Source organism: Coloeus monedula (genome assembly GCF_965178545.1).
Source record: "Coloeus monedula genome assembly, chromosome: 6".
NCBI classification, from domain to species: domain Eukaryota; kingdom Metazoa; phylum Chordata; class Aves; order Passeriformes; family Corvidae; genus Coloeus; species Coloeus monedula.
In genome coordinates, this window is record NC_138786.1 from 41,464,452 (window position 1) to 41,475,782 (window position 11,331).

At 36.6% G+C, this 11,331-nt stretch overlaps 1 protein-coding gene across 5 annotated transcripts in view; it reads left to right on the plus strand.

Moving 5' to 3' along the window:
- Positions 1-11,331, plus strand: part of YLPM1 (YLP motif containing 1) — a 35,318-nt gene extending 23,987 nt beyond the window's left edge. For 3 of the 5 annotated variants that reach the window (XM_082283525.1, XM_082283526.1, XM_082283528.1), the window contains exons 17-21: positions 1,049-1,135; positions 4,149-4,200; positions 9,007-9,137; positions 10,593-10,772; positions 11,160-11,331. In XM_082283525.1, the coding sequence (XP_082139651.1) occupies positions 1,049-1,135; positions 4,149-4,200; positions 9,007-9,137; positions 10,593-10,739 (417 nt within the window). In that variant the 3' untranslated portion in view covers positions 10,740-10,772; positions 11,160-11,331. Of the gene's footprint in view, positions 1-1,048; positions 1,136-3,918; positions 4,036-4,148; positions 4,201-9,006; positions 9,138-10,592; positions 10,773-11,159 lie in introns of those variants that run through there. The other 2 variants (XM_082283527.1, XM_082283529.1) reach the window with 2 other exon arrangements.

Here is an 11,331-nt window from a genome sequence, read left to right on the forward strand (position 1 = left end):
CCTTGTTTTGAGAAATACAGACATGTAGCCGAGAATGAAGTAATAAGTAACATGTAGCAGAAGGTTACAATTGCCTTTTTACTTCATTTGCAGTTTGCCGTGACATGCATCTTTGGTGTGTCAGCTTACTTACTGTTGCATTCTTCTTTGGCAGTTGTGTCAGGAGCTCTGGGAATAAATTAGTGTGTTAACTGTGTGGTCTTTGTGAATGAGACATAGCTGCTTGTTGCTGTCAGAACAGCTCTTGAGATGGCCATAGAAACTGGTGGACTGCTTAAGTAGACAGAGGGTCTTTGTGGTTTGTCATGATGTTAGTAGGCTATTATTAAATCTCCAGATTTTTTGTACTGGAAAATAGTAGTCTTCAAGAGGACAGCAAAAGGCTCCACTCTAAAGTAGGCTCAGAGAATAGCAGGTTGGAGTTTACAACGTTTTGCAAATTATGTAAAAAAAGGTACATACTTGGGGAGTTTTATGTATTCCACAGTATATGCATGAGTCCCCATTAGGGCTGTGGAGCCCAGAAAGTATGGCATTAGATGATATATGGCTTCAAGCGTTCATGTATTTTATTATGCTGATCTCTGTGGTTACTATTATTCTTTACTGTGTTTCTAAAATATATAAAAGATAAATGCTCAGTAGAGATGTTCTATGCAGAGAGAGACATTCCAGTTATATGTAAATGGCAAATTTAAGAACTTTTTCTGAGATTGCAAGTTTGTGGGTAGCAGGAGTAGTATCTTGCTGTTACAGATACTGGTAACACAAGGAATGCATGTGAAGGAAGGGAATGAAAAATTTTTGCTTTTCCCCAGAAAATCTTTGCGAAGATTATTCTTTGTCACTCTGTTTGTAGAAGGAAACCTGCTTCTGAGGAAAGCCAGAATGGACACAGTATTCATATATATTGCATCATCATGCTTTCAGAGATGAATCCTTTCTTTTCTCTTCTATTTGAATTTGAACATCTCTACTTACTTTGTTAAAAAGAAAATAATGAAAGCCAGGCAATACCTTCTAAGTCTGTGCACGTGCTTTGGAACAGGTGGAGATGGAGGATTTTGATGCAAATATTGAAGACCAGAAAGAAGAAGTCAAGAAGGACACAGCAGAGGAGGAAGAAAGTGAACTGGTAGGAGACACATCAGCCATCTCTAACAAATTGTTCATTAATGGGTCTGAGGGAGAATCTCAGTCTTACAAGTGCCAACCCACTGCTGTTCTTAGCAGTGCGATCTTAATACACGTGTTTCTAGTAGTTTCTTACTTAAACATTTCTAGGAGAACTTTAATGATAAATCATATTATTTCTTCCTAATTTATTTCTAAGAATATGTGAGTATGTGCCACAAACAATATTTTCAGTGGAGCATGGTAACATGCCTCTTAGAGACATTTTAAATTGCAGTACGTAATAGGTGCTGTCTTCCAGATAATCTAAGAATTACACTAAGTGGAGAGATGGGAACAATGGGCAAAGATTAATTTAGCTTATTTCCTTTCACGTGTCTAAAGAACTCTCCTCAACTGTCACAGTGTATGACAACAGTTATGAAGACTGCTTTTTCTGCCACGGTTGACTGACTTTGTTTGTCAGGTGGTATTTCCAAGGTGAGGCATTAGGTCTCTTGGATAAATGAAGGTTATAGAATTGCCCTGAGGGCTGGCTTTTTAGGTATGTATTTTAAAGGCTACAAAAGGCTTCCTGCTGTAACTTCTTGGTATGTGTTGGAGCTGCAACTGGTCCGTGCTTGATGAGTTGAATGTCTCAAATCTTGGTTCCCACAACCAAGCAGTTAAAGTTCAATAAACAGGAAGTAACCAAAAATGTCTGAGTTGAGCAAAGTGCTTTTCCTTGATGGAAATTTACTCTTCCTCAGGAGTGACAGGTCAGAAAGCAGTTGAAATATAGAATTTAAAAAAAGCTTAGGAAAAGTGGAATCTAATAAACGTCTGGTTTTTTCAACATGACTCATTTATTCTTTTTACTAAATTATTCTTTGGCGCAGAGTATGAGACTGCATAAAGTGTGGTTAGAACATTTCAAAGACATCCATGGTTACAAGCATATGGCTGCTAGTCCCATTTCCATGAGCTATAGCTAAAAGAGAAAGTTGTCTTTAGCTTTTGAGACATCTGTGCATAAATTTGTGTGTATGTATGTGTTTATGGGTTCGGGGGAGTGTCCTAATGTACAGCACATATAACAATAGGCCTTTTCTTTGAGACAAAGAGAAAGCTTGGTGGTGAAAACTATGCAAATTATTAAATAACTAAAAGTAATCTGCATATAAGAATGTGTTCTGTTCAGATTCACAAGATACAAAAAAGAGCAAAGCGTTATCTGCTGTATGTAATCTCTGGAATTCAGTCAGATGGCTAATCTCAGAGAATTATGTCAGACAGAAAGTGAAACAGGACACTGTCTTTGGTATGTCTTGCCTTTTTGAGAGCATTTGGTAAGGGTTCTGCAATTCATTTTGCTGCATTTAATCCTGTGGGAAAAGGGAGGTCTGAAGCTCCTGCCATCTGGCAGATATCCTTGAAAAATCCAACTGTCTTGTACCAAAGGATAAAGTCTGAATCTTTGCTTATCCTATTTGAGGACCGGGGTATTGTATAGATTCAGCACACAATAGGCCATTTCACACCATCAAGGTCACTGTTCTTGCTATTATCAACTCCCATAGGATTGTTTGTAGCATTCAGACAATTCCTGCTTTTCTGTGCTTGATGGTATGAATTATTGATACATTTAACTTAGTGTTCTCACCAGTGTATCACACATCACTTTGTTTAATGCAGGCTTTTAGCTGTGGTGTAAACTTTCTGAGCAAACTTTAAGGAGCAACTTGGTTTAAAAGTATAAATATATGTATATACATGACATTTATTTATTTGTTACAAGGAAATATTTCAACACAAACTGTCTTGGTTTGCATTAATTACAGATTTGATTAAAAACAAGAAAATCCAGAGATCTGATAACCTCAAGTCACTGATATATGCTTGATAGCAAAAAGGTCATTCAAGGACTTTGTAAGAGCAGTGCTGAACATAACCAAATGCAGGGTGGCTCTCTGGAATTTACTGGAATACACTAATTTTGTAACACATAGTATTAACAAATACATGTATATTTTTACCACAGTGGAAGCGACCTATAAATAAATCAGGAAAGAAGTTAGTGTAATAAAACTGGTTCGTGGATTGTTTATTTTCTTCTTGAAATCTTCTAGAGTAGTTCTTTTCCCTCTCTATTAAAAACATTCTAAAAATAATGGAATTCTCACAGGGCTTCTATTCACTACCTTGAGCTTTTTTATGTGTTTGCAGAGGAACATAAGTACTTTTATACCAAATCTGAACAGCTGAAATGAGAGTTGCTTAGTAACAATTTACTTGTCAAAGAATATAAAAAGAAAAGATAACAAGAAGCTAACTAGAATAAATAACCTTTTTGCCAAATTTATTATCATTATGCTCATTTACAAAGAATAAACTGGCTAAAGATCATTACACATGGTGACATTATTTGTAGGGGAAAATTGTTTTAAAAGAATCGTTGAGCTAAGAGTACTAGTTTAAAATGAAAAATAATACTTAAATCCTAGTGACTTAGCAGATACTCTCATTTAAACAAAAAAAATTGTTTAATTGTGGATTAACCACTCATACATGAATTTAGCATGTCCCTTTGAAAGGAGTAAGTGAAGCCTGTGTGTAGTGAATCTGGGAATGCGTTCATAAAAGCTTACCGTAACTTTTTCATTTGTGTTTGTAAAGCTTCAGGTATTCTTTATGCCTGAAAATTGTGTTGCAGTAACTTTGCCACCTAGGATAATGCAATACAGTAACTGTGCACACAGTGCCTTTGCTGTCTGTTAGACTCATTCTGGAGTTCTATGTTTGCAGGGGGCAGCACTCTTGTAATGATTTGCAAGGGCTGCTAAAATCACTGAATGGGAAGTGGATGCAGAAGTTCTGAAATACCGAGTAAATGGTCTCCTTCACCTGATAATGAGAATTGTGCCTTACAAAAAGAAATACCTTAAACTCCCATTGTAATGCTGTTTCCAGTTCAAAAGTGATATGCATGTGTGTCTCTCTCTAATCCTCCGAGCTTCTTTCTGTGTATGATTTAGGGTTACATTCCGAAAAGCAAATGGGAGATGGACACTTCTGAGGCAAAGCTAGGTGGGTATTTATTTTTTCCTGTTTCTTATAGTTGGTATCTAATGATGTTTGCAAGACCTGAATTTTTGTTTTAACTGTGCCTCCTTACAAAGACAAATAAATGTGTTGATTTCATACATGTCTGAAACTGAAAAAGTGTCTGTACAGAAAAGGAATTTATCTTCTGCCAGAGGCACGAGACTTTACTACTTTCTAATCATCACTGTTTTATATACTCATTAATTGTTGTTCCATCTGTTCAAGGAAAGTACTTTGCCCTAAAATTTTAAAAAAGCAGTATTTATATTCTTCATCTTTCCCATGTTTATTGTTTTTATATAAGCAAAGAGTCAACTTACATTGCGCTGTACTCTTTTTCATATTGCATACCTTTTTTCCTAAGTGTCATGAGTAACTTCTTACATTCTTGGAGACATGTCTCATAGCTGAACTGTATTGACGATGTTCCTCACTTTCCAAAATTGACATTTGTGAGGACAAAGTACTGGCATGCTTTGAAGTTGGTTCTGAATGATTAGGTGTCAGTGGATCTTTTCAACATCTTAGGCATTGAAAAGTTAAAAGTTCATTATCCTTCGCAGTTCCAGGAGAGCAATAGAATTCTTCTTAGTAGTATGCAAACTGGACTTTCCAGGGGCACAAGGGCATGGTTTTTACTGCACTTTTTTGTTCTGATTAGTGCTGACATTAGGATTCTGACAAAGTCGAAAGCAACTTTCAGGCAGAAATGCATGCACTTTGCCTATGGTGAAAGGATTATTCATGGAAAGGGGTTTCTGGTCATTATGATCAGTTTTGTTATGGTTTTTTTTACTGAACAGTAAAGGTTTTAAATGAAGATTTTATCTAGACAGTCTGCTCAGAACTGCTATTTTTGTATCATGTCCGTGAGAAGCCACAAATACCCGAATGGGACACAGCATGTCTTAATATTTTGAGGTTTGCTTCTGCATGTGTGGTACAGTCCTATGCATCATTACTTTCCAATAACCAAAATCACAACTGCACCATAGAAATAGCATTAGAAGGTCTGGATTACATAAAGCAGCCTTTCATCTTGTGATGTTAAGGGCTTAGCTACACCATCTCTTCTGCTGCTGTACTCTCTTTTAAGTCATATAAATAGTTGTGGATTATACTGATGATGAGGCACCTGCAGTACAAGCAGAGGCACCTTGTACTCAATGATTTTGGCATCCCAAACAGCTAGGCAGTTAGACAATTCAGTCAGGATTGCTCTGCATTTTTGTTACAAGCAATGATTTCTTTAATAATGTAAGATTTTTTCTTAAGTTTATATTAAGAACTGTATTGCATTTCCTTCCGTAATGAAAACTCCATAATGTAAAACACAGGATTTTTGTATGGTCTCCACTTAAATGTAAAATGGGGAGCAAGCAGCAGTCACTTTTATGCTGAAGTTACTTGCAATAATCCTTTAACAGTCAACTTCATTAACAAACCAGATGTTAGCTTGCTGTGAGACACAGATACAGGTGCTGAGAAGGGCTTCCTATTAAATCTGTATTCACAATTCTACTTTTATAACTACCCTCTAGATTCAGTTTTATATATATGTAGGACTATAGATTAAAAGTAAATTCTGACAGAACTTAGCTTTTAAAAAAGCCAGGCATTCCTATGTAATGAATGCAGTTTCTCTGGAAAATTGCTTGGCCAGGGCAGACGACTTTTAGCTCAAGGTGTACATTAGAAGCACTTGCAGTCTGTAAGTAAGAATTACTATATTTAGTTCACAATAAGACTTCATTGTAGATGACCAATTATAATTATTTCTGGAAAGGCATGTAAACTGTGGGATGCATTTGTTACTCCAAAATTGAGTTATTTCCTGGGAGTTGGCCTGCCCATTAGGTTTATTGTGTTAGTCCCAGAGGGCACACATTTGCAGAATGACGTAAGTGCAGACTCCAAAAGCGATGTTCTGAGTCCTGTTTTGCTTTTTTGTTTTCTTTCCGAGTAGATGATGTTACAGGAAAGCACAGTAAGATCTTGCTGATTGTAATAAACCTCAGAAAATGTCTCAAAAGTTTAAGTTCTTTAGCTGCAAACACTGACTTGTGACAATTGCCAAACATATGCCCCAGAGCTCTCGCTTTAGCACAGATTTACTTTACTCTTACATTCTTCTTGAGTATGTGTGTGGTTTATCATTTCCTTACATGGTGTGCACAGCCACAATTTTATTCTGCAAGTCTACCCATGGGTCTTCTCAGTGCTTAGTGCACATGGGTTCTTATACTGAAATTTAAAGTAATGGACTCTCACTTTTAAAATTTGACTATAGTGTTTAGTGCAATGCTCTGTTTCAAGGTGCGGCTTAGTGGTAAGTTCTACAAACTTTCAGGAATGGAGAAATGAGGTTTGGTGTAGCTGGAACTTTGATACCATTGTAAAATTTGCTCTAGAATACAAACGGTATTCTACATAAAACTTTGTGGCTTTTTTATAAAAAGGGCAAAACTGAACTGATTTATTTAGTTTTTGAAGGAGCTAATTAAATTAGTTACTTTCAGATGTTACTTTTAAAATTCTAAAGGTGAGTTCTTAAGTTTTGTGGATTTTCAAAAATGATGCTGCTTTGTTGTTTTTAAAACTTGAAATGATAAAATGATGTTCAATAGTTTAACACTAAATAATCAGCCATAAATAATCACAAGCACCAGTGTTATAAAATGACACCTTGTCTCATTTTCAGAAAAGAATATTCTGAAATAATCCTTCGTGGCAGGTTTTTGACATTTGTGTAGTGTCTACTGCATGACACATGTACCTTGAACCACAATAGTATGGATGGAAGCAGACCCCTCTGGAAAAACAAACTTCAAACATGGAAGGAGATAACATTTTAAAATAAATTCTGTGTAGCAGTAACAAAAGGGACAGAGGGGAACTGCATATTCAGAACAGCTTCTGAGCTCCTCTGCTGCTGTTTGAGCATTACACATTTCTTGGCGATGTTTTCAGTTGTTTGGTGTGCAGCAGGGAGCGGGAGACTGAACTTACTTTCACATTGGTAATGAGGTGAGCTTGCATCATAGCATGTTGTCTTCCAACAGGAATATGTCTGTCTACAGGTATTTGCCAACAGAGAGCTCCTCAATTTTCACTTCTTCATGTTCCTAAATGCTCCTCAATGAGTTTGTTGATCTCCTTTTCAATGTTATTTTTTTCTGGAAACACTTAACACTACAAATTATCTACATTGACTGAACATAATACTGAGAAACAATGCAAGTACGTTATGTGCTGGAGTAACAGAGGAATATTGTATAAATCAATTTTGTCTTCTAGAGGGAGTGGCGCCTTTCTGTGGAGATTGAGCATCAAATTTGGCAGATTTAACTTAGAGCAAAAGAAGAACCTTAACTAAATCATGTAATAGATACAAATATTCTGAACACTTTTCTTAAATGTTGGCTATTTTAAGAAGCAGGGAGATTATAATGTTTTATTAGAAGAAGTTCTGTATCTGTTCCAGGGAAATGGGGCAAAGGTGGAGTCTTTAAAAGGTTTTCAGCTGTATGAGGGACAAATAATTTTATTAGTTTATGGCATTTAAATTATACTAGCATGTCTACAGTACCATTGCCTCACATTATCTCCATTGTTACTCTTCTCTCTCCCATATTAAGTAAAAAAACTCATCTCTGAACTGAGCTTCTTTAAGTACATACCTTTGAACATCATCTTCTGCTATCCAGAAAATAATGCTGCCTTGTATGTGGTCTATTTCTGAGGCCTTTTGTGGGTGAATTTAATTACAACAGTGACCTCTGAAACAATATTTCTTACATCACCGGTAATGGTTTAATGAATGTAATTGCCAAGCTTAGTGTTCTTTCTACACATACTTGAATTGTTGGCTTATAAATTGGTAGCTTACGTTGACAGAAGTAACAGAATTTCCCTTGACTTGTAAAGCTGGTTTCCTTTTCATGCTTTGTTGTTCATAATCTTACAATGAGTGTTTCATCTCCTTTCCAAGACAGTTTGCCACATAATTTCAAGAAGGTGTTGTTTTCTTTACTGAGAATAAGTGTCTAAAGAGGAACAAAATTTTAGAACCTAGGAACGGAATTGTTTCTCCTCATGTTGTATCGGTTCAATAAGAAAAAGAAGAAAATGAGGACTGTTGGACAAATGTACTGCTCAAATATTTATGACTGACCTCTTACACCATGAAAGAAAAGATTCTGAGATGTTTTCCTCCCAGTCCTGGAAGACTTTTTAAGTGGTTTGCCTTATGGGGAGAGAAAAAGAAAGGGGAGGATCAGGCTTTCCAAGGAGCTTTTTGTTTAGCAGAAACAGTATCTCGAAACTTGTCTTTGATGCATTAAATTATATAATTGCCACTTGTTCCCTGATACTGCATGTATGCCATGTTTGACACAGTATTGATCCCCAAATTTGGGAAAAATGCTACAGCTTTAGTATTGTGTTCAAATACAGAAAGATGGATCTGTGGTTCCTAGCTATTGTTGGCTATATTGTACTTGTAAGGACAGACTCCATATAGATACAGAAGAGCAAACTTTTTTCTCCCTCGTATAGATAACAACACTGTTATTGCCACACAGTTGACGTGAAAGATCAATAAAACTTGAAAACTGTGTTGAGTCTTCTCTAGTTTATTTCAACTCTCATCATTCCACCTGTCAAGACAAGCTGGATGTACAAATTCTGCTGCTCGTTCTTTTGAAAAGTTTTCCACTCTCGTCTTGTTTGTGTGAATAATAGAAAAAATAATCTCCCTTAACGCTGAGGCTCTGTGTTTGTTCTCAGACAAGCTGGATGGTTTGCGGACTGGCACTAAAAGAAAACGTGACTGGGAAGCAATTGCCAGCAGAATGGAAGATTATCTGCAGCTTCCAGATGACTATGATACACGTGCTTCTGAACCTGGAAAGAAAAGGGTAATAAATTTTCAAATGACTTACTGTCTTTATATAGCCCTTTAATGGTCTCTGTGAAAGAGAGTTTATATCAAGTCATTCAATGGCTATGAATATGGGAATTCCAGTGACTCACTTTTCATTTTGCTGTTCCATTAGGTTCTGTAAGAGAGTATTCTTGCAAGTAGGGTCTTCCAGAGGTAAACACATTAATTATAATGAAGCTAGGAATTGTAGATTATACAGATTAACTAGGCATGACATGGTCTGAATACAAAATGCTACATGTTTAAATTCTATTGTGAAAAAAGGGGAAAATCATAGAGGGAGATGAAAGAGAGGTAATAGAGGTAATACTTTTTTTTCTCCAAAATAAAAAGAACAACTTTTGCCACTAGAAGTAATTTGAATTAACTTTCAGTGTTCGGGTATTGTTTTGCTCTGTAATGTCAAATAGAAAACTGGTAGTACTGGACAGCGTCCCTGAGAGAAATGGAGATACTTAAGACATTGGCAAAGGAGATGATGGTGGAAGAAAGCTTACATTTATTATCAGTAGAATGTCAGGAGTAGTCCAGGTAGACTGTGGATAGGGAGGTGCTGGCAGAAAATTGATAAGGCTACGTTCCCCAGTAACACACTGGCCTGAATGAGACTAATCAGTATGTAAAGAAGAGCTCCTTCACTTACTCTTTTTTCTTGTCCGGCAATGGTGTGTTTCAGCTGAGTTTCTGGACTGCAGCCTTTCCTCGTTGCCTCTCTCACTCCTTCCTCCCTGTTGCTCTCCCTCCCATCGGTGTCTCATTTTGTGGGTGTCACTGTGTATGTTTGAACAGGATAAATGCAAGGGATCTGCATTACCATGAAGAGGTGCAGTGTAGCTATGGAGATGTAAAGATGGGTAAATAACATATGTATGAAAAAGTTTAGTGTAAAGAAATAGTGGAAAGATTTAAATAGAAATGTACTACACAAGATAGAGAAGAAAACTGTCCTTCATTCATTTATTCCTTGCTGACTTGCTCTTTAACACTGTCTTTCTGTAGTTCCATAGTCATCTTATATGTTTCCGTTGTGCAATTGAAAGACAGATTTCACAGAAAATTAAAACAGTAAACGAGTCTTGGATAATTCTTCCTGCAGAAAGCATTGCTTTGAACAGAGAAATAATTGTAGCCGTTACACTTCAATTCTCAGAACTATAGCACTGAAATGGAAAAAGGTTATCATCTATACCTTTCTTCTACTCCATAGAACACCTGGTATATTCAATTAGAAATAATTACTCTCTTTACCTATCAGAAAAACAAAAAAAAACAAAAAAAAACAAAACAAAAAAAAAACCCCAAAAAACTTACCTGTTCTAAGGAAAATGAGGAGAAATTAGTATTCTTGTACTCTTACTTATAGTGGAAAGCCTAGACTTGTATCAGGATTTCTTGAAAGATTATTGTACTGATAGGATGTTCTCTGTAGGTGCGATGGGCAGATCTAGAAGAAAAGAAAGATGCAGACAGGAAAAGGGCCATTGGTTTTGTTGTTGGACAAACAGACTGGGAGAAGATAACAGATGAAAGTGGTCATCTTGCTGAGAGAGCCCTCAACCGCACCAAGTATATATGAAAAAGTGGTTAAGTGGATTTTTGTGCCTTTAAGGTAAATATTCAGTCTTCTTGTGTGTTGATAGCCTTGATGTTTTTCGAGAGTTCAGGCTGCAGTTCACACCATTGTTAGAGTTCTCCCAGACAGGGCTGGGATTGATTTGGAATTGATTTGGGATTGATTTGGAACTTTGCATAATACGTGTCAGCTGTGCCTATGTCAACATGCACCCTTCTGTACAGCATCTGACAATAAAGGGAGAAGGATTATCAGCTATCAAATCTCCCAACCTTATTACAGGAAGCCTGTGGTTTCATTAAGAGTAGTTTAGCTATGTGCCTACTAGTCCTGTTGAGTTCAGATTTTTGCTTGCTATATCTTAATTCTAACCATGTTAATTGCTGGTTTACATGACGTAACAAACTTTTCCTTTCTTTACAGGCCATTTGCTCTGAGGAGAAGTGAACCAAGGTGTCATGAGCATCTTGCATGGGTCATGTCACTCCCACCTTCACAGTTTTTCTTTGTTACTTTAGTTTCAGCAATTTTCTTGGGATACTGTCAGATAACCGGTGCCCTCAAAAAACTCGTTGAATCCCACTGCTCCTAAGTG